Source organism: Xiphias gladius, chromosome 3, assembly GCF_016859285.1.
Source record: "Xiphias gladius isolate SHS-SW01 ecotype Sanya breed wild chromosome 3, ASM1685928v1, whole genome shotgun sequence".
Lineage (NCBI taxonomy): Eukaryota > Metazoa > Chordata > Actinopteri > Istiophoriformes > Xiphiidae > Xiphias > Xiphias gladius.
The window spans coordinates 272,480-296,214 of NC_053402.1; the positions used below are offsets into that span (position 1 = coordinate 272,480).

Genomic DNA, 23,735 nt, shown 5'->3' on the forward strand with positions numbered 1-23,735 from the left:
TAAAACTACTAATGGCCTGGGCCTCCTCTAATGGAGCTGTGCGTGTATGTGTGTTTGACATATGCATGTGTGTGCGTGTGCACACATCAACAAAGCTGCATTCAAATCATCTCTTATTCATGGCTGCATTTTTAGTATTCAGGCCTGGTTTTTCTGTCTTTCTATTTACAGCTCCCTCTCTGTACATGTGGGCATCTATTCACATGCACCTACTGTTTCCAGGCTGCAGAGCTGCACTGATTGGCCCCGTGTGTGGTAATAAAAGATCCACTCTCCAATGTCCAGCAGCATCTCACTTCTCTGCGCCTCATCCCACATATATCCCATCATATCACACTGCTGTGAGAGTTAACAGAGGTTAAGCTTTCTATTGGTCTCCTCACATTTTTGACAGTCTGAACAGTCATGTTTTCCTGGGCCACGGTCGTGAAACATTTGCTATAAAAAGAGACAAATTTAACTTTTTATAAAAAAGGAATTCATTTAAAATGTGTTATTTTAGTCAGTACATTTACTCAGTTGCTATATTTAGCTACAATTTAGAGGTACTTTAACTTTACTTGAGTGTTTCTGTTTTATGCTACTTACTGCAGTGACAGAAACTACCAGCAGACAGGTGCAAGAAGCTTCTAGATGGCTACAAGAAATGTTTAGAAGTTGTCACTGTTGCCAGAGGTTCTACAACCGAATATTAGTGAAGGGAGCTAATTGTTTACATTTTGTTTTTTATTTTCTTTTGTTCAGTAACCTTGGACATTTTATTAACTATAATGATTACGCAAAATTGTTTGATTTGCATTTATTTCTAAGGATTTTCTAAATTCTGTAGTTAAAATTCAGGGGTGGCAGTAATTTCAACCAGGACTATACTTCTGCTCAATTTCAGAAGGAAATATTGTACTTTTTACTCCAATATATTTATCTGAAAGCTACGTATAAGTACTTGTCACTTTTCATATTAAGAATATACATTTACAAAAATATATGATAAGTTTATAAAAGACAATTCAACGTTAAAGATTAAACTAGTGATTCCCAACCTTTTTGGCTTGTGACCGCTTATAAAAAATCTGTGTCTGTTTCAGATTCAGTTCAGTTCAACCAAAGAGACATTTTGCCTGTAACTTCTCAAATGGTTTCATTTACATAACCTTCAAGGCCAGAAGGGGCAAAATGGCTCAATATTTTCACAAGATTTGTGTAGCGGGACTCTGTTTTTCCTACCTTCCTACCTCATTAATCAGCTCACCACTCCCCAGATTTATCTTGTGCTCGGGTACCACTGGAGTAAACCTAACTGTATATAAAGTAGTTAACACTAGCTCCACATTAAAATGCTGTAACAATCTAATAATGTCAGTAAATTGCCGTTAGCCATTTTTTTGCAAAACAACTACTTTTACTTTGATACTGTGAGTACATTTAGCTGATAACACTTAGGTACTATTACTTAAATAAATGAATCCAGGACTCGTAATGGAGTATTTGTAGATTCATGCATTGATACTTTTACCTAAGTAGAGGATCTGAGTACTTCTTCCACCATTGATTTTTTGTTAAACCATTTGTACCTCAGTGTGTATACACGTGTATACTGTCCGTGTCAATTTATGTATTGCACACCCTACACGCCCCTAATGGTGTTTTCAGTCATTCTGTTTGATTAGACCTCTGCTCAGGCTGATCAATGCCGTGCATTACTTGAGGAAGGACTCCACACACTAACAAGAATGAGGTGTGGGGTGTAATTTGTTCCACCTCAACAGGCACAGTCACATCCACGCAGTCCTGACAGGAGGTTTAGAGAGGTACTGCAGACTTAAACGTGTGTGTGTGGAGCTGTAAACTAAATGATGTGACTGTGCTTTGACGAAACACATCAATGTTGGTGTTGATGTTGACATTTCTTATTTAAATTATACAAATCTGCGATTTATTGAAAACGAAAAAGGCTCAACACGCCATCTACTGTTTTAAATCATCCTGAACATTTCAAGGCCAATGCGAGATAGAGTCAACCGTTTGGGACTGCTTCACATTGTGAATTGATTTTTTTTTTTTTAAAGTAAGTTAACGCCCTCTAATCAGAGGGGGGCGGTCCGCCTCCCCCAGCACCCGTCCTGGAGTGGGAGTCTGTGAAACTGCGCTCATTTTCAAATATACACCGATCCAGACTCATCATTCACAGGAGTTTACGCTACGTTATGCCAACCCTCTAGTTAGTATTTTTCCGTTTCGGTGCAGTGGGTCAGACTTGTGCTTGTGACTGCTGTAGCAGCACCACCAAAATGCAGTCTTTCCCCTCAGACCCTCATGTGGCTCGGCAGTGGTTGCAGATGGCAGCAGGGCCCTCGATAGCTACACACTGCTATTTACGTTTGCAATGGGCATTTTTCAGAGAGAGCTATTCTAACTACATGCTCAGCTCCGAGAGATCTGGCTTTTGGCGTAACTGGGTCTGGATCCAACGACTCAAACAGATATGGCTCCACTACACTAATGTTCGCTTCAAGGGATTCTGGAGAGGAAAAAGACCTCAACCTCCGAAGAGCCCTCTAACATAGGTGCCTTGTGGTTACTGAGCAACTTTTGCATCACACATCCTCATGTTTCCTGTCTGCCTCTTCACTGTTAACTACAAAATAAGGCAAAAATGACAAATAAATAAATAAAAAAATTCAAATCACCTGGTTTACTATGGATGCGCAGGGCCTTTAACTATGATTCATGTTTACATGGGTCTTTTCCCCAGCAGATACTGTATTTTGACTTGTCATAGACTAGTACAGTGACATTATGGTCCCAGTGAGCCATGACAGTGTGGCAGGGAGCGAGCATGAATAATACCAGGACCCTGCAGCTCATGAAGCTAAATGGAATTCAGCCATCGTTCATTTGATTATTTACACCTCTGCTTTTCCAACTCTTACATGTCAAAATGTCTGCTGTGAAATGCCTGGTCCTATTACATGATCTGTTGGTTGTGGTAACAGTTAATGCATTGTTAACTTTTAAGCGGCTATGAATTAAAAATTCTGTCTTTGTGTCATTATTATACTCTTGTCTCTCAGCCACTTTTTTTCATAAAGAGGGGGTTTTAGCCCAATGCCCTAACTACATCTGGACAAGCAGCGCCCTCTTCTGGTGAAAACAAGGTGTCATTAAAAAAGCTATCGTTTACTGTTTATATACTTTCACCTAATATAAGGAGTTATCTGGATCCTTTTTGGCAGTTTATTCTAATTGACAACCTAGATACTTGCGCGCGGGCTCGCGCGCGCGCACACACACACACACACACACACATACACACACACATACACGTTCACACACTTTTCTTTTAATATACTGATATCATTTACTGATATCATTGTGGGATTTTAAATAAATATTATTTTTTGTTGTATCTTGCAAAATTTGCTCTCAGTTAAGTGGGTTTTGTCAAAGCTGCACATCAGAAATAAATGTGTCTTAACGTGACAAACCACCACCCCCACAGAAAATTTACAGTATGAGGTAGTCATTCAAAACAGAATGACTTCATCTGCTAAGTGCAATAAGTGCAGTGAATTTATCTAGAGGTCAAGGGTGTGGAGATGTCAACAAATAATAAAATAACACATTATTCTAAATACTAAGGGAGATGTGAATCCCACAGAGTTCAAGTTTCCCTTAAACATATGAGTAACATGTTTATATGGCCAGTCTGGGGTACTCAACAGTGAGTAAAAATGTCATAGTATTTACATGTGACCAACAGTATTTTCCCTGTTAGAATTTGGCATTAGTATAATATTGTCCCTCTCTGATGTGGAAGGATCTAACAGTTTCTTGTTGTAGAGTGGGCTTCAATGCAAGTCCACAAAAATTAAAGCACATCACACGACACATCTCCTGTACTGGAAAAGAGTTGCACGACAAGGATTTACCAAAAGGGTAAATACCCGACAGAAAGCGAGACACGGTAGATACATCAAGAGCAACAATTCTACCAAACACATTAAAAGTGGCCTAATCTCTCTCTACTGCATTGGTGTGTACCACAGTCAAAATATTTGACAGCAAAGCCTTAAAATCATTAGAACTGACACTGAATCCTGATGAAAGATTTCAACGCTGGTGTCTCAGGACAGAGAGCATCGTTCATGACCTGAAGAAGTGGGGTCACACACAGCTTTTCCTACTGGATGGAAGGCCGAAGCCTGCTACATGAACACGCAGACAGTTCGGCTCAGCTCAGTCCCCGTGAACACACAAAAATCTTCCCTCCCATCAATCTCTTCTCCCCTTCATTAGTCCTCTGAACCTGCATTATACAGTTTCCCACTCATTTGCACTAGATATCCAAACATGAAGGATTATAACATGCAAACTCTGGCTCCTTCAGTTCAAGTTTTGATTTGTCCTGTGTTGTTGAAGTAGGCTGTGCGTGTATTGTCTACTCTATTGTAAATTCATATCATTTACAATGTGCAATTGTGCATACGGTAATCCTATACAGCGTAATCTCTATGCGTATATAGTCCTTGTGTGGTGTTTTACCATGAGGGAAAAGGTGGGCCCTTTAACATTTTCAATCAAAATGGCAACATAAGTGACAGAATGGGCGGTATACGTAGTGCACTGTGTTATTACTATCGCCTTCCTATGCAGAAACGTTCCGTGCCATCAATCCTTATGATTCCCCTTTGTCTCTTGGTACTGCCGCTGATAGTGCTGTGTTTCATCCATGCACGCAGCTGCGGGGTACAGTATTTCACAGTTTCTCTGCGCCGTTGGCCAGCACCTCTCTACATCAGATCACACCACTGTGCACGTGCGTTCGCCAAACGTGATGGCGGCCGTCGCATGATGGCTCGGTCACGGCCAGAGCCAATAACGACGCGGAACCGGGGAGAACGTGGATATATTAGGGTACTGTGCGCCTTGCAGTTGGTTTGCGGAATTTACTGACAGCATCGAGTCCAATGGCAGTTCCGCGAAGTGGATTGTGGGTAGCGCAGTCCAACAGCGGAGAAGTGGGTTTTCGGCAAGGGAAAGCGGTACGCTTTTACTACATGTCCCACCACACACTGCGGCAATCGAGCTGTGTGTATGTGAGGCAGAGGCAGAGGCAGAGGCAGAGGCAGAGAGAGGAGAAGATTTAGGAATTCGTCTGCAGTCTTCGAGCTGCGCTGTCGCAAGAAATAATGGTAAGTTCACAAACTGAAAACAGTCGATTTTTAAACACTGTTGTCTTACTGACTACAAAATAACGTGGACTTCCGGCTGGCGGCTAGCATAGTTTGCCAAAGACCGACAGTGGCAGTGATTGCTAATAGAACATGTAACATTAGCTAACTTAAGCTAGCAAACAAGCCACTTTAGCTTGCTAGTTATCGCAGTTTTAAATGTTTGGTAAGAAGATGTGGGTTGATATGAAACTGCGTTGTAACCTGTCGTTGACAGCTGCTAACACGCGTAAAACTGTCATATTTCGTATGTTTGAATATTTAGCCACCTAGCTGTCAGTATTCAACTTCGGTCCTCTCTCTCTCTCTCTCTCTCTCTCTCTCTCTCTCTGTGTGTGTGTGTGTGTGTGTGTGTGTGTGTGTGTGTGTGTGTGTGTGTGTGTGTGTGTGTGTGTGTGTTCCGCCCCCCTTCCCTGTGTCGAGGCTCCTCTTTACGGGAATCTCCTGGCTTGTGAAAAGAGACAGTGACGCTGGTTGGAGCGGATCAGAGGTCCTGGATAGCTTCACAGGCAGATTCTGCAGCCTGTTACCATATGAGCTGACAGTCCGCATACCTTTCTGTTTACATCAGTGTCTAGTTGTCCGGGTCACTGGTTTTTAGTTGGTACTTCTCCCTCTTCACTCTCTCTGTGTTGCTCCCTCCCTCTCTGCCTCTCAGGCTTCCCGTGTGTTTGAGGCTTTTGCAGATGTTGTTCACTTTTAACAGGTTCCCACACTGAAGAATTGATAAATTGGGATCAGTGCTGCCTTCAGTCAGACAGCTGTTGTGTGTTTTTCCTGCTTTTTCAGCTTTGTGTACATCTCTGGAGTATCACTAACTTCTGTAAGGAAGCAAAAAACATCAGTGCATTGCTGTGCAGTGCATGTACAGTATATGTACATTTTTACAATGTAGGATTAAAAATGAGTACCAGTAATTTCTGTAAATTCTGTAATTTTGAACTTCCCGTATTTAGTTGTTGCTGCTGACTAAAATTGTGCCTTGAGTTTTGCTAGTATTTGGTTTGCATATAATAGAGGTGCCCCAACCAAGCTTTTTCCCTCCCAGTACCAATTTTTATACGTCATCTGTATCTGAATACCTGAAAGCATGGACACTTAGTTTAAAACTTGTACAAACTATTAAAAAAAATCCAGATGAGAAACTAAACCATAAAACAGTCTTCTATACTGTAACGATTTCTGAGGAATAGTTATGTGTGATTGTGTTGTTGTGCCTGAAGCCATTAAAGTAGGCCAAACCTTCATTCAACAGCAGTAACTCAAATGCACATGCTCCATGATGCACTTATTTTTTCACTGCATTGCCTCTCATCTTTGGTGGCTTTAAGCTGTATTGTAGCCTCTAGTCTTTGCCAAGAATTCTTGGGCTAGTGTGGGTGTGTGTGTTTCTCTGTCTGTCTCTGTTAAAACATAAAGCCAGTTTATGGCTAGCATTATATATTGCTATATTGTGCTGTTTTCAGTCAGTGCCGTTGTTTGCTCGGACAAAAATCAGCAGTGTTATAATTAGTTTGTGTCACAACATCTCTCTCCCACGGTTTTCCTCACTAGTGCCCTTCATTCCTTTCACCTCTCTGCACCCACTGTTGTCCTCCTCCCAGGCCAAGCAGTCCAGCTAGCTGCTAGTGTTTCCTCGTGCACGTGTGTGCTTTGGGTTATGAGCAGTGTTAAGACGTCTCGCTACAACCAATATTCCGGAGCAGCAGCAGCAGCAGCAGCAGCAGCAGCAGCCACCACAGCAGTCATCCCCAGCAGCCCTTCCACCCCCCCCCAGCAGACTCCAGCAGCGGGGTGAGAGACACTAGTGTGGCATGAAGAGGGATTTTAATTAAATATCCCGACTATGCTTGTCTTGTGTGATGTGTTCCTATTGTAGTTACTTTCTTTGTTTAAAATAATTGATAGTTTAACTCCATACTGTTTCTTTGATGATCCATCTATGTGCCCGCCCCTCCTTTATTCACTGCAGAGCAGGATGGAGGCCTCGTTTGGCCCTACCTTCTCAGCCGTGGCTGCCGGAGCTAAAGGTGATACACTTAACAGTCTTCTCGTTTCTAAATGCTTCTTCTTCTGCTGCATTTCTGTTTCTCTTTTTTGCTCGATAAATGCTCGAGTACTACATGATTCTGGCATTCTTTCTTGTGAACCTGCCTTTATATGTTTTCAGCAGAAGGGTCCAGCACCTACAAGCAGCATAGAAGAACTCCCTCCTCCTCCAGCACCCTAACCTACTCCCCCCGGGATGATGACGATGGAATGGTACATACACAAACCTTTTACATTTTATGTTTTTACAGTCCAACCTAATAAATTTGAAAACTCATAAACATTTATAATAGTTACCCAAAGCCAATAATTTTAAATCAGCCTGGTGGTTAAAAAGAAAAAAAGAAAAAAAACCCACCAGGAATGTATTTCTATTGTGCAACTTGTGCACAAGATCCCACACATCTGAATGTACTATTGTACTATCAATGTATGAATAGGCTATAACATCTTCTTTCCACTGCCTCCTCGTGTCACCTCAGCCTCCCATTGGTACTCCTCGGAGGTCTGATTCGGCCATTTCAGTCCGATCTCTCCATTCCGAGTCCAACATGTCTCTGCGCTCCACTTTCTCTCTGCACGAAGAAGAGGAGGATACGGTATCATGCCCAGCATAAACATGCCGTATACAGTACCACATATATGACTGCAAACATAAACATATGCTCACAACCACATTCATGAATACATGCATACGTACATAGACAATATTACAATATAGTTTTGGAACTGAAACCACACTGAAGACTAGGCAAATTAACAGATTTGTGTTTGTGTGCAGGAACCGCAGGTGTTTGCTGAACAGCCATCAGTAAAACTGTGCTGCCAACTCTGCTGTAATGTCTTCAAGGACCCTGTCATCACCACATGTGGGGTAAGTTAAATTATGTCCTTCTACACCCTTTCCTCCATCTGACCATCTATCTGTAAAAAGCTTGAAGAAGTTTTTTTTATTGAATCATAAGCACATACATGTGTGCATTTTCCTTTAAGGAGCGTGTTGGATGATGAAGCTTAAGCAATTGTAATTGACAATTTCCTAAACCGCTCCCTGAATCGTGACTTAGCTTAGCAACCTTAACAAAGCTCGGCAGTACTGTCAAGCTCAGATATCTTTTACAAGTGGAAATGGTATGCAGGGGGCTTTTTTTTTTACCCACCCACTCCAAAACCAAAACTACAAGAGCAAAAATGCAAGTAATGGATTAAACTGTGTTCGTTTGTCAGCTATAACTTAAGCTACAAACATTAGCTTGTCCAGCTAAGTGGCTTACTACCTACAGTAGCAACTCATTGTTACTTCCAAGGCCAGGGCAACTTCAAACTACATTATTTTGTGGGGTTACAGGTTACATTTTTAAAAAAAACCTAATCATGAATAACACATCCACAGTGTAGTATTTCCCCACTGTGTGGAAGTCCGTCCTCAAACATCAGAGTTTAGGTTAACTTTACGAGCAATGTCCTGCTCTTTATTGGATTTGGGGAAGTTTACACTCCAGCAAAGTCTGATATCAAGGACCCCTTGTTTTGAACATTATTTAGAATTTCGAGTGGTAAATCTGCAAAACTGTTATCGTTATAAACTGCACATGTGCTGAATGAGAATGCAAAGCTTGACAGGTGTAGCAGTAGTAATGTAAGGGGGATGAGCAAGAAAACAAGTAAGAACAAGAAAACTCTGGATTCATAAAATTTCACCGCACCTATTTCTCCTTCCATCCTCAGCACACCTTCTGCAGACGTTGTGCCCTGACTTCAGGTGAGGCTTAAAGTGTGCTGGTGAGAGTAATTGCCCTATGTCATTTTACTTGTCAAATAATAACATTGATTATGGCTATATTTCATCCAAATGTTCCATAGCTAGGACTGTAGTTCAAAGTCGTTTTTATTATAACCTTACCTTCGTGTTTGTACTTCTCACAGACAAGTGCCCAGTGGACGCGGCTAAGCTCACGGTTGTGGTGAACAACATCGCCGTAGCTGAGCAGATAGGAGAGCTGTTCATCCACTGTAAATACGGCTGCAGGGCCACAGCCAGTGGTGCAGGAGGGGCTACAGCCTCCAATGCCACAGTGGCCGGGAAGCCTGGAGCGTATGAGGTGGACCCACTGGGCTGCCCGTTCACTATCAAACTGTCCACACGGAAGTAAGGACTAAAGATTTGATAGGATTTTTGATTTCCACTGCTTTTCCTTTGAATGTAATATGATTTACTGTAAAACAGCAACGAATTGCAATGTTGTTACTGACTTTTTTTCATGCAAACTCTCTGTATCTCAACAGAGAACATGAGGCCAGTTGTGACTACAGGCCAGTTCGCTGCCCCAACAACCCCTCATGCCCCCCGCTGCTCACCATGAACCTGGAAGCTCACCTCAAAGAATGTGAGCACATCAAATGTCCGCACTCCAAATATGGGTGAGTCCTAAAAAACACACACGTTAAAGTTAATATTCCTCGATTTCTTATACAGTATACTTGTATAAGGTGTAATAGAACTAGTTTTTTGTATTCCACCTCTTGCCCATTTGCAATCCCCACATCTACCTTCCACTAATCTGCCTCTCTTCTCCTCCACGACAGCTGTACGTTCATCGGTAACCAAGACACCTATGAAACCCACCTGGAAGTGTGTAAATTTGAGGGGCTGAAGGAGTTTCTGCAGCAGACTGATGACAGGTGAGCGGACCTGAAGCTACTGATTGTAAATCAAATGCAAGAGCTAAGTGTTCAAATATCCAATCGTTTGTTTAACTGGATCCTTTCTGTCTGTTAAACAATTATTCAGCACTTCAATAAAATGAGCTTGTTATTTTCTCTGATCTATATGTATGTGATCTCTGACCTTTGACCCTGTTAGGTTCCACGAGATGCAGCTGACTCTGGCCCAGAAGGACCAAGATATTGCCTTCCTGCGCTCCATGTTGGGCAAACTATCAGAGAAATTAGATCAGCTAGAGAAGAGCCTGGAGCTCAGATTTGGTAAGATTCAGTAGACAAAGACAAAGTAGTTCTTCATTTTACTTGCTTATTCAGTCAAACAAGCCAGGACTAATATTAGATTCTTCTTTGCAACATTTACGGAAGTTATTTGCATGTTTACACATTTGAATTAGAACGTTCAGCTCCACTGAACAGGTTGGTGGAATAGGAGAACTATTAGTATCTTGCTCACTACAAAGGTAGCTGTCAAGGAACAGGTGCTGTGATGCCTGATGCTCATTTTAATTGGTTACATATCGTAATTTTTCTCCTGTTTTACTGTTTTTATATGTTTTTTCTTTGGGTTCTCATTGCTGAAATATCAAACAAAGCATGATTTGTGAATGAAAGTCACAAGGACTCATAGTTCATTTCAGCCAAGTTAACTAGACCTGACTGTGCCCTCATACTAACAACAAGAGAGATACTGAATAAAAGGGACAGGTAAAAAAAGTAATAACTAACCTATTTTCAGAAAATGGCCTTTTTCTGATGAACAATGGCATCAGAACAATGGCGTGTTCTGATGTGGCATCAGAACATGCCAGTGGCGTTCTAAAAAAGGGTTTTATCTAAACACTTTTTTAGATAAAATTTTCCCGAGCCTACAAGGCATGTTGGTGTGTAAACATGTTTACTTATGGTTTTGAAGTGACCTGTAGTTACAGCCTTACATTAGCTCACAAATACCTCAGTCCATTTGAGAGATGTTTTGAGATTTTGCATTTGAAAAACAAAAAGAGCACTAATATTGAGTCGGTATACAGTATATGATACTCTTAGTCTAGGTATGGGGATTGGTATTGGGGGAGAAAAAGGTGCATCCTTTTTCAATCGGTGCATCCTTTATAACCTGTTCTTTTGTTTCTCAAAGTCATTGTGCCTGTGTGTGTATTTCAGATGTGCTGGATGAGAACCAGAGTAAACTGAGCGAGGACCTGATGGAATTTCGCAGAGATGCCTCCATGCTTAATGTAAGTGTGTGTGCACTTTTCAGAGATACAGAGAAAAACATGTGACAATAGAAGGTGAATTTGGAAGACAGAACAAAAGGACTGGAGTTTGCAGATATGTGTGAATGAGCAGTGCTTGATTTTTAAATTAGTCTACTTACAAACTACTTAATATTCATTTTCTGTGTCTCTGCAGGATGAGTTGTCCCACATCAACGCCAGGCTCAACATGGGAATCCTGGGCTGTAAGTATCTGCCTGTCTGTCCTCCCTAACTCTTCACCTCTCTCAGTAAAGGAAGGCATTTGGTAAACCCTTGCCAAGAACTGGACCCTGTCGAATTTTGAATGATTTTGTCATTATAGTTGTGCTGATTTGAAATGCAAATTGTAGCTCTGACTGCCCTCTCTGGCTGTTCCTTCTTCCTTCCTGTCCCTCACTCCCACTCACCTTCCTTTACCAACCTTGGTCTGTCTACCCCTTTCCCTCTTCTTTTACTTTATATACGCCTCTCTTGTGTAGTTTTAATTGAAAAATGCATATCCAGTCATTCCCATCTTTGTGCCTGTGTGTAGCGTACGACCCCCAGCAGATCTTCAAGTGTAAGGGGACATTTGTTGGCCACCAGGGTCCCGTCTGGTGTCTCTGTGTCTACTCCACTGGAGACCTGCTCTTCTCGGGATCGTCAGATAAGACTATCAAGGTAACAAAAACGCACAAACTCAAAGGAAATGAACCATGCCATGTTTAGACTGCCAGAGACACACTTTTCTTGATTGTTTCATGACGCTTGTTTCATTATCACTTTTGACGCAGCAGAGGGCCTTCAAACCAAACTAGACTTTGGGGGGGGGTAGCTTCAGGTTGCAGCCTAAATGAATTTCCTCCTTTCCTTTGTCCTGCTGTATGAATGTCCTCCTTTCCCCTCAGGTATGGGATACCTGCACCACCTACAAGTGTCAGAAAACCCTTGAAGGTCATGATGGCATCGTACTAGCTCTGTGTATCCAGGGGTAATAAAATGCACACATGCACCTAAACACACACACACACACACTGTGATCACAAGATTCATGTCATCTGGGAATGTCCAGCCTTTCTTCAAAGCATGACTCAGCTATATGTTTTTTGTCTCCATAGAAACAGGCTATACAGTGGCTCTGCAGACTGCACAATCATCGTAAGTAACATTCACTTCTCTGCCTCCTCTTTTTAGGGGAAAACTTGCACAGCTGAATTGTTTTCAAAATTTTTGACTCTGTCTTTTTGTTGTCTTGCTGCTGTGCATCTTGCGTAGGTGTGGGACATCCAGACCCTGCAGAAAGTCAATACTATCCGTGCCCATGACAACCCTGTATGTACCCTGGTCTCCTCCCACAACATGTTGTTCAGCGGCTCCCTCAAGGCCATTAAGGTATGGTTATGTTCGTGATGTATCATCCAGTGCATGTTGTGTTGTTTCATCATTTTTAAAGCTTTCTGCACAGGCATCACTTTATTTCCCACTTGTCAAGGTTTATTTAAAGTGCAGTTATCATCATGAAAATGTCTCTACACCCTATACAGCAATGCAAACAACAGAAGAACTATGGAAGAAGTGACATAAAGAACAACAGACAAAAAGACAACAAATAAAAATACGTACAGATAAAACATTGGAAACTATGGCAGTAAAATGAACAAAGTGCAAAGACAGGATTAAAACAAACACGTGTGTTGGACTAACCAACTGGTTATCGTAAGTTATACATGAACAGACATAGAGGACAGGTGAGTTTTGATCCTGGCTGTTCACATACAATTTGCACCACAATATTTAAAAAAACTCTGAAGCCAGCTTAATTTTTGTGTATTTTGGGGACAGATGAGTAATCAGAACCTGATGTATATGGGGAAATAACATCGTAGAGGTGCTAGCGATTGTAGTGCTTTATAGGTCACGATGAGTACTTTAAAATCAGCTCTAGTGTGTTTGTGAGAGAGATTAATCCATGGAACAAAACCTCACTATTTGGTAAATGGAGAAATGGATGGATTCTGGCTATGTTACACAGGCAGTGAAAAGCAGTTTTTGACAGTGGACTTAATTTGGGAGTCGAGTAACTAGGGCAGCTCAAAAGCATCAGAACTTTCAACTTCGTTCACTGAGAAATCAGAGCCATCGAGATCCAGAGATGGTGGTTTTACTTTTACTTTACTTTTTAATTTCAGACAGGTAAGCATGAAGATTTGAGAGACTGATGGATTTACTGAATAAATGTGTATCATTAGCATAGCAAAAGGAAAATGGACCGGAGATTACGAATAAGACCACCTTATTGTAATATGTACGTGCAAAAGCGAGAAGAGGACCTAAGATGGAGCCTTGAGGTACACCAGAGTTAAATATGCAGAGTCAGACAGGCTATTGTCATGAAGTACACGATAAGTTCTGTTAGAGACCTTAATGAAACCATGCCAAAGCTGAACCATAGATGCTTGTATGATAATGGAGGTGGTGTGATAACAGGCCATGATCACCCTTATCAAATGCTGCACTGAGATCAAGCAGTAAAAGTGCAGAGCATTGGTCAGTCAATAGCAGCCAAAATATCAATTGGTATTTTGGCTGAAGGGGTTTCAGTAGAGTCTAGATTGGCAAAAAAGTTACGACAAGATTTGAAAAATAGATAAAAGTCAGTTAAATTATGTAAGCTTTCCAGGAAATCTGTTTTTAAGTGACCTTTTGATGTAAATAGTATAACTAGTTAGTCAGCAGTGACCTGCAGAATTAGTTTTTACTCAGAGGATGAGTGTAAAAATGTGTCACAGTGAAGAGGGGAAAACAGCAAGGAGTGATAGCTGTAGCCTTGTCTTTGTTACCATGGTTACAGGTGAGCGAGAGAAAGGAAGGGGATAATCGTGGTGCTGTGTGTGTAATGTGTGTGATGTCAGTGCTCTTACACAGGGACTTTCCTTTCTCGCCCATCTCGACTCTACCTCCTCCTCCAGTCTCCCAGCTGTTCTCTATTTCAGCTCGGTGACATCATGCACTTAACTGATTTCACCACTGTGTACCCGCCCCAGCTCAGCTCCATGTTGTGTGTGTGTGTGGTTGTGTGTGTGGTTGTGCGTGTGCGTGTGTGTGTGTGTGCGTGTGTGTGTGTGCGTGTGCGTGTGTGTGTGCGTGCACTTCCATGACTGTGTAATAGTTAAAAAGCAACTTCTCATATCAGTTTATGTTGTAGTTTGTTGACAGTGATGACTCAGTTTAAGTCATCGTAGAGTATTTAAAGGGTAGTGAAAAGCACATTGGTAGAGTATTGCTTTTAGTGAGCAGTTCTACAGAAAACCTTTGTAATAGGAACTTTTGTGATTGAAGTCCCCAAAACTACAGCTGTCATTTGCTAATGAAGTTTGTCATTCTTAAGGGTATTCTCTTGCATAATTTGAAGTCAGTAAAGTTTGTTTTTCCTGTAGCATCAGTTTCATCGAAACTTTATTTTTGTGTGTGTAGGTGTGGGACATCGTGGGTACAGAGTTGAAGCTGAAGAAGGAGCTGACTGGTCTGAATCACTGGGTTAGAGCACTGGTGGCCTCCCAGAACCACCTGTACAGCGGCTCATATCAGACCATCAAGGTAAGTGGAGGGCAGGGGAGATGTAGGTGGTGTACACACAGATACACACATTTCAAATTCATGTTTTGATTGTCCAGTTGTAGCTTAGCAACCATAACTAGGCACAGAAGGCTTGCCAAGCCTTAGATTTTTCCACGTTTAAACAGTGTGCATGTTGTTGTAGCTGTTTTTAGGCTTTACAAAACCAACAGGAGGAAAACAGTGAGGATTAAACTTATTAGCATCAGATCAAGCCTCAAATGTTAGCATGCCTTATGTTACTACACACAGTAGTAAGCTAGCGTTATAACCAAAGGCCAGGGGCGTGTCATAAGTTAACCATATTACTCTGCGGGGTTACAGGTTATGTTAAAAAAAAACACCTGTTCAGGACTGGGACATCCACCCTGCAGGAGCCAAGGTGCTAGTATGACAGAGTTCAAAGTAACAACAGCTGCTCTGACCTGATCTTTATTTGGTTTCGGGGAAGGTTGCCTTCTGGCAACTCCAGCCAAGCTTGCATGAAATAGCGTTATATTGCCATACTTATTATTACTCCTCATCCTCAAATCCTTTTCTCGTGTAAAGGTGAAGCATAGTGTTTGAAAACCAAACATTCAAGCATAAATCTAACCGCTGAGTTGCTTGTCCAGAACCAGGTTATGTTAGAATTAATGACACTTTAATTACATTTTAATTAATAATGTTGTACCATAATACCAGGACTAACTAGCTCTACGCTGCATTACAAGAACGGTGCTATTTCTCTGTTTTTCATGTCTTCTACATGGATCATTAACTGCGCACTGTTGTCAGCTTTATAGCCTCGGTGTCGTAGTATTGTAACATGCATTCAGCCAACAAGTGCATTTTAAGACCCTTTTGCAGGCTTATTGTTTTAAAATTAATCATCTGTAAACAATAGAAAGCCGATGTCAGCCATTAAAATCCACAGTTGTCGACTAGAAAGGAGAAGCTGCTGTTGCAATGTTATTGTAAACTGAAAATGTGTTGTGCTAAAATGGAAAGCTTGACAGGCAGAGCAACAGTAACTAAGGAGGGTGGGGCTTAACAGTCAATTAAATAAAAGGCCTGCAAAGAATATTTTTGATGAGACAAAATGAGTGATCTGAAATGTTCTACTCAGATTTAGTTAATCAAGTTCTTGTTTTTTCAGGAGGTGCAGCAGAATGAAGACTTGAAAGTGTTGCGTTTGGCAGGGCGAGTGGAAGTTGGCTGTTGTTAAGCAACCAAACACACAGCTTCACATTATTTATGGGAATAATTAGCACAGATAAAACACTAAATACATTTAAATACGTACTCTGCTGTGTGTGTTAGCCTGCTTGTTACTATGTGTAGCTGATATGTGCATCAGCGTGCTCCTGTTGTTGTCACTGTTGAGCACACTGGGTGTTAATTAGCTGGAGTACAGAAACTGTCGCAGTGACTGTGGACTGCTTGTCTGTGTGTGTGTGTGTGTGTGTGTGTGTGTGTGTGTGTGTGTGTGTGTGTGTGTGTGTGTGTGTGTGTGTGCGCGTCCGTGCGTGCGTGCGGTTAAAGTCATTTCGATATATTGTGGCCAGTAATTGGTTTCTGTATTCTCTATATAAAAACGACTTTGTGTGTCTGTCTGATTGTCATCTTCCTTCACTGCCACATTGTTGAAAGTACTGTGTGTGTCTGTATGTGCATCTCTGTGCGTGTGTGTACAAGTGCGTGCGCGTGTCTTGCTGGAGTTGGTCACTAATGAATACCTCAGGGACGCTGTAGAGAGATTAAGGGAGGAACAGAAAAAAGAGCAAAGAGAGAGGGACCGGTTGGGGGAATGGGGGATGTCTGTGGAAGAATGAAGAATGAAGAAAGGGAGATGAAAGCAAAGACAAAGGAGACCGTACTCTCTTTTTATGATGCCAATAAGCAGAGCAGTTAGTGTCTACCCAGAACCTACCTAGAGACATCCTTTTTGCCATAGAAATTGCTGTGATGAATGTTGCCAATATCCAGTGAAAAACATCCCTTTGAACCTTTTAGCAATTATGTAACTCTGACACAGAGCAGCTACAAAGTTCCTTGAAGACTGTTTAGTCCCTGAATATAGTTTAGTCAGTGTTTAAATGGAAAATTATTTTTGCACTGATTTTTTGTCTTTTTTTCTTTCTTTTTTTTTAAATCCAAGAAACGCACTTCTTTGTATTTTTAGTTGGACCAGTGTTTGAATACTAATATACTGCATAAAAAGTAGTTGTCACTGTTAAATAGCAGCTCCTGTATTCTGTTGGTATTTTGGCCTTATTGGACAGTACAAATATAGAGAGACGGGAAGGATGGGGCAAAGAGAAAGGAAGGTGCTTTGTGACGAAGCGTGTAGGCTGAATTTGAAACCAAGATGTTACATTTTCATTCTATGTAACTGTGTACCATGTTTAGACCAACGATAGCCCTGCAACGAACATGCAGTGGGCTCCTGTTTTGGAGAGCTCTGGCAAAAAACAAAACCAAAACAAACAGAGGAGACAGTGTCGTCCTACCAAAAAGTTAATTCTAATCAAAATACATACATGACTTTATGTAGTTAGAGATTACCCTGTCCAGTTAGATTTGTTATTGATTATTCTTTTGATGAATTTGACCTATATATCGTCAATATAATACTAATATTGACGCTAAATATGTTAATGAATCTGCAACCAGTAATATTTGGTTTGTTTATTTGACAAACAATTAAAGGCATGGATTGCCTATCATAATTGTCTCATGTTAAATTGATTAAAGTTGGTATAATGGGTGGGGTCAAATGACTGTGTATAATATTAAAAGGGGACACTTTTAGTCACATACCCACAGAGAATTATAATCGTGTGTTAATGTTTTTACTGTTCTAGTTCATTCTCATCGCTCTCATAGTGTAGTTCCTGGCCCCAGCAGGGAGCTGTTTTCAGTGGAAAAGCTCTAAAACTGCCCAGCCATAAACATGGTGAATATAGTGGAGCTTTTAGCGAACAGAGAGCCAGCTATTTTTCTCAGGAGCTGGTGGAGACCGAAAACAGAGCTAACGAGAGATTGATTAAGACTTTGTCAGGTGGCAGTTCACCATAACAACTTTGTGAGGTGATAATATGTGTGTTTATCTACCCCTTTCCCGGACACTCGCTCACCATCCCATCATTTTCACCATCCTCCTCTTTCACCTCTAAAGTCTGTTTTATTTACCCACCACCCTCTCTGACTCCCTCTTTCTGTCAGATCTGGGACATCCGCTCTCTGGAGTGTGTCCACGTCCTACAGACCAGCGGAGGCAGTGTCTACTCCATCGCTGTCACCAACCACCACATCGTCTGTGGCACTTATGAAAATCTCATCCACGTACGGGAGATACACACACACACTCTTGCACATACACATAGACTTTTTAATTGTTTTTTATCATTATTTAACTTTTCTTCAAATCTCAACTGCCTAATGAGAAAACTAGAAAATATCTCACCCTGTCTTTCAAGGCATCAGGTCATTATTTGAATTTAGTTGTTGGATTTTTTTTCACAATTTTTTTTTTTTTTTCCTCTCAGCATCCAGTTTATATTCAGATCAGGGTAATCCACCATAAAGGCAGTGGTAAAATACTAGCCAAACCCCTGTGGCGGTAGTGTTGTGAGGATGAAGATGATGATGATGATGATGATGATGATGATGAAGGTGCATCTCTCTCCTCTCTAGGTGTGGGATATTGAGTCTAAAGAGCAGGTGCGGACCCTTACAGGTCACGTGGGAACAGTTTACGCTCTTGCTGTCATCTCCACCCCTGACCAGACCAAAGTGTTCAGCGCCTCCTACGACCGTTCCCTCAGGGTGAGGATGGAGTGTGTGTGTGTGTGTGTGTGTGTGTGTGTGTGTGTGTGTGTGTGTGTGTGTGTGTGTGTGTGTGTGTGTGTGTGTGTGTGTGTGAAGATGGAATACACTGCAGGAACTAACACTGAGTTATAATGATTTTTATTAATGTACATTATCTGTTCTAAGCAAAAACGACAGCATTCAAAGAATAGTCCGAAATTTTGCTTATTCGCTGTCTTGCCGAGGGTTAGATGAAAAGATCGACAGCATTCTGATGTCTGTACGGCAAATATATAAGCTGCAGCCAGCAGCCAGTTAGCCTAGCCTAGCACAAAGACTGGAAACAGGGAAACCGCCAGCCTGCCTCCGTCCATGGCTTCCACCTACCTGCCAGCACCTCCAAAGCTCACAGATTTATCATTTCATACCTCATTTCTTAAATCTTTTATCATTTCTTTAATTTAACGGAGGTGTAAAAACAAGACAATCTTCTCATCTAACTCTGCAACAAAGCAAATGAGCTAAATTCCCAAAATGTTGAACTATCCCTTTTACTCTTGAAACTTGTAAGTTTGAACATCAATGTCATGAATCACAGCACCCAAAATAAATCCAAAAAAAAAAAAAATTTCAGGTCGCTGTAACTGTACCAGGTGCATGGTGCATATTAAGAGACATTTCACTAATCCATTGTCTTGGCTGAGTTAGTCAGATATTTATGCCTGTATAATACTTCCATAATGGAGAAAACTGTATCAACAAAATCTTCAGAGGAGAAAGTAGAAGTTAAGTTTGTGTATAAAATACTTTGGCATATCCTGCTTAAAAAAACCGGAGTTAAAATCTTGCTTGTGTTTTGTAGGTGTGGAGCATGGACAACATGATCTGTACTCAGACCCTGCTGAGACACCAGGGCAGCGTAACAGCTCTGGCCGTTTCCAGGGGGCGCCTCTTCTCTGGAGCTGTTGACAGCACCGTCAAGGTACGACAGATCATCCTCTGCCATCTGCTCCACCTGCTGCACACCTGTATGTGTCTGTGCCTACTGCACGCTCACTGTCCGTCTGTGATTCTGTCATTCATTATTAAAGTGTTTTCCCCTTTATCCATCCAGCATCCTTTATCTCTGGAGTTCAAATTTCCATCCATTTAACCGTTGTTATTTTTCAAATGGGACATCAAATAACACATGAATGAAGCTCATGTTCCAAAAACTTTGTTTTTAGCGCTATTCTGAACACGTCATTATGTTTCCATCCTGAACTCTCCTTTCCTAATGTGCAGTTAATATATGAATGTTTGTTGGCTCTTTTTAAACAAATTGCTCTTTCTCTCTCTGTCCTAGGTGTGGACATGCTAAACGAACAGCTTGCTCTGCAGTTGAGTCCAGTTGACTTCACATCTCGTTAATCTTTCCACATGATTTCCTCCTCCACACCCGTTTCTTTGATTGTGATTTAACGGCCGCAGACCAATAATAACCACCACTCCACGATCGAGCTGCATCGGAACTGTTTTACTAAGTGTTGCTTTTAAAACGTCAAAAAAACACTCCGACACGTCGACCCGATCCTCGGGATCGAGGTTCGGCTCCAGGTCACGGTACTGAGTGACCTCAGCGACCCAGTGCATTATGGGGCAAAAGAAGACAAGCTGCCTTACGGTAGCAACGCACTGCGCCAAAACTGTGATTGAATTGGCGCTGCACTCCTGTAATCAGAGTGGGAAGCAGAGAGGATTATGGGTGTCAGAGTTTTTCGAAGTGTAGCTGGTCCTGCCAGCCTCCTACAGATACACCTGCCATTTAAGAACTGTACGGATGATGCCTAATGTATACTGTTCAAATAAGTGTAAGGGCTGGTTTCACAAACATGGACTGACACCAAACTCACTCCAGATGTTTACGTTACGTTATGTTATGTTATGTGACTTTTCAAAAGCCAAATCACTCCTGGAAGAAATCCCAGAATGCAGCAAAACAAAGACAAGTCATTCCTTAAAGAAGTAATTAAAATTGGGACTAGGTTATTTTATACAAATGAAGTAGCAGCAGTCAGTTTTATGCAGAAAACTTATGTGAACATTGCTTTTTTTGAGTTGTACTTCATTGAGCCCTACCCAGAAAATCTCTTCCCGTTTGCTTCCATATGGTGGTCAGAGGTCAAAGGTCTGTTTACTGTGATTTGAGCAGTGATAGTCAAGGCCACAGATGAACGCAGTGACAACATCTGAATTCCAACTTGATATATGTCGGGATTTGACTCTGAGCTCCAACCTGAGTCTGAATCCACTAAGACTTTGGCTAAATCTGTTTTCAGACTCTAGTGATTTCACACCGAACCTGTCTGTTTTGGTTCAAACAAACTACTGCATTTTTTCCATTTAGTTTGGTGCATTTGTTCTGGTGAATCAGCGTCAGTGGACCAAAGGGACCGTCTGATAAGGAGGGAGTAGGCGGACTCTGGTGCCGTTGGTTTGTCGTGTGAAAGCAAGTCAGACCTTCCACAGGAGTGTAAATATGTGAACTCAAAAGATAAACTACTGTTAAAGTGGTCTTCTGATTGTGAACCGTAAAGAAAGGGATCTTCTAAGCACTGACACATGTATAGGCTGATATTAGCTAATTGCTGTTACATAGTTTGTCCACCAGAGAGCACTGACAAGTTTATTTTTCTCCTGCTTAGTAGGCATGGTCACAATTCTTTAGAAAAACAAATCGAAGGGGTCCGTATCAATATTGTTTATGCCTGAAAAATGAATACCAGGCCGATGTATCCATATTGGGTTTTTTTTTAATCTCCCAATTATCCATATCAGTATCTAGCTCGAAAACCCAGTATCAGTCGGGCTATAGTAACCATGGCAACATGTATGGCTCACCATATGATTGTGGGATTTTCCCCGATAGATGAAAAACTTCATTAATTAACATCAAGTTAATCAGTTTTATCATCACTTGTTTCCTCCGGAGCTCTTTGTGACACCGGGGAACATAAATATACACACAAGTAAGAGGACAGTGCAGCTTGACCTGCTGTAAGTCTCCAGAATTGGATTTCCCCTCGTGGGTCCATGTAGCACTGATGGGGCAGGATTGACATCACCAAAACTGGCCAATGAGTGACTTCGTTCTTACACTTCTTGGTTCATTTGTAAACGGCCAGCGTGAACATGAAACAGGAGAATTGAAAAGGAAGGACGTGTCATTTTCTCCCACTGGCCCGAACCAACTGAAGCGATCTATCGGCATGAGAGCGACCTCGGCCTCATACCTCGTACCTGAGAGTCTGCTTGAAATGGATTGTCTGCTTCACTTCCAGACCAGCTAGTGTTTTGATAATGGCTTTGGCTGAGGAGCATTAAAAAGATGTCTCCAGCTCTTAGCAGACAGTGTCCCAAGAAAGAGTGTTTGTCTCTTAACTCTTCATTTCCGTTCCAGACAAAAAAAGTGCACATATCAACATGGATGGATGCAGGTGCGATAAGACATTTTCTCTCTTGGCGTTCATTGCGGTTGTCGCCCAGTTCGGTTTTGTGAAACCAGCCTTTATAAAAAATCTTTGTAATAAGTGAAGACTTTAAGGAGAAGAACAGATCTATAGATTTACTGAGTTTTATATTAGTGCCATGATAGAGCTGTATTCAGAGCCACTCAACGGTTGGCCTGGACATGTGCCCCTGAGAACGACTCCCGCTGGCCCACGAAACAGAGAGACCGGCAGAGAGGAGGAGACAGTTGGTGCACACGTATGTGTCTGTTGTTGTGTTTATGTGAGCGTGTTTCAATGAGTGCCATATGTGTGGGTGCAAAGTTAGGAAAGACTGCAATGATGCGTTTCTCCCCTCCCTCTGTCGCTGAGCTCTATCTTCAGCTGGTTAGAATAAACACAACCGCAGATTAATAATCTATGACTGCAGCACTTGGCGGACTCTCAGTGAAGGCAAGCGCTGGATTGGGTGTAATTAACCTCACAACTCCCGAAGGGCAAAGTGCCATTGAGCTAAAGTGAAGTCTTGTTTTCCTGAATTATGTTTGAGGACCCACATTGGGTTGAAATAATGAACAATGTCTAAATATGCCCTGGGAGGGTCGTTTTTAAGGTCATGAGATCATGTACACCCACACCAAATTTTGACACTCCAGCTAAATTAGATTTTTACAGAAGTTCAGAAGTATTTTGCTTTCATTCGTTCCAGCACATATCTGGCCACTACTTCCTGTACTCTTGGTGAGTAAAGGTGGAGGAAGTGAAGAGAGGAAGTGTCTTCACTGGTAACAGTTTCAGTGATTCTTGTATACTTGTCATCGTGTAAGCCTGAGTTGATCATTGATCAATAAAACTGTCGGACATTTTGAGAACTGTTGATCTGTTTTATTTCAACAGGTAAACCTGCTGCTTCGTACGCTAAACAGCACATGCAAACTGAGCATAACCGTTTATCTTCTTTACTGTGGAAAAAAAAACAACAACTTCAAAGTCCATTTACTGGCTTTTTCGGGAGCTTTCAACCACATCTAATGGTCTTTGTCGTTCACATTTAATGCCAAAGACTGTCCTTGAACAGAGGCGGGTTTTGACCTCCCCCATATACAACCACCTATTATCGTGTGATCGAGTTGATGAAGTTGCATCATTTAATTTTAAGTCCTGTGATGAAGACCATGAGATGCTGTTGAAATCCCTGGCGAAAGCTCGTAAGTAGACCTTGAGTTCAGTCTTTATTTATTTAGTTATATATTTGGGTTGGTATCACAGCTCATGTATTCAGAGCCACCTATAGCAATCTCTCCCAAAATGTTGAACTGTTAACATTTTCTACATTTCTTGAGCTCTAATTTATCAAAGTGAGCTCTTATGGGATAGTAACAGGGCTGTATTACTGCGGCCATGTGCTGCCCCCTGGAGGAGGAGCTTGAAAACACAATGTTCATACCACAACACAAAGGGAGGCCGAGGACAGTGCAGTTTGTATATAACATTTATTTATTCAGAGCAGATGGCCATAAGATGCAGTCACTGCAAGCACACCACTGTCCACACGCATACACGCTCACACACAGGGCTCATACAGTCAGTAGCCGAGCAAC

The 23,735-nt window shown here is 41.6% G+C and overlaps 1 protein-coding gene across 3 annotated transcripts; it reads left to right on the plus strand.

Annotated features, from left to right (window-relative positions):
- The first annotated feature begins 4,968 nt into the window (after positions 1 to 4,968).
- traf7 (TNF receptor-associated factor 7) lies at positions 4,969 to 23,006 on the plus strand. 3 transcript variants are annotated; one of them, XM_040116036.1, is made up of 23 exons: positions 4,970 to 5,192; positions 5,655 to 5,721; positions 6,836 to 7,025; positions 7,204 to 7,261; positions 7,402 to 7,493; positions 7,763 to 7,879; positions 8,062 to 8,154; positions 9,009 to 9,042; positions 9,207 to 9,429; positions 9,567 to 9,701; positions 9,867 to 9,962; positions 10,144 to 10,265; positions 11,166 to 11,239; positions 11,415 to 11,463; positions 11,793 to 11,920; positions 12,148 to 12,230; positions 12,358 to 12,397; positions 12,515 to 12,631; positions 14,714 to 14,836; positions 18,062 to 18,181; positions 18,533 to 18,664; positions 19,509 to 19,628; positions 19,992 to 23,006. In XM_040116036.1, the coding sequence occupies exons 4-23, from the start codon at positions 7,210 to 7,212 to the stop codon at positions 20,004 to 20,006; spliced, it is 1,965 nt and encodes a 654-aa protein (XP_039971970.1). In that variant the 5' UTR covers positions 4,970 to 5,192; positions 5,655 to 5,721; positions 6,836 to 7,025; positions 7,204 to 7,209; the 3' UTR covers positions 20,007 to 23,006. The 3 variants fall into 3 exon arrangements, with proteins under 3 accessions (XP_039971977.1, XP_039971970.1, XP_039971961.1); XM_040116043.1 differs by lacking the exon at positions 5,655 to 5,721 and having other exon boundaries at positions 4,969 to 5,192; positions 7,405 to 7,493; XM_040116027.1 differs by lacking the exon at positions 5,655 to 5,721.
- Positions 23,007 to 23,735: the final 729 nt, after the last annotated feature.

What these genes read in the sequence shown, in the direction of transcription:
- traf7 (XM_040116036.1), top strand. Translation starts at nt 7,210, where the DNA reads ATGGAGGCCTCGTTTGGCCCTACCTTCTCAGCCGTGGCTGCCGGAGCT. An exon ending in TGTCCGCACTCCAAATATGG is followed by an intron (nt 9,702 to 9,866) that starts GTGAGTCCTAAA and finishes CCTCCACGACAG; the next exon opens with CTGTACGTTCATCGGTAACC. An exon ending in GAGATGCCTCCATGCTTAAT is followed by an intron (nt 11,240 to 11,414) that starts GTAAGTGTGTGT and finishes GTGTCTCTGCAG; the next exon opens with GATGAGTTGTCCCACATCAA.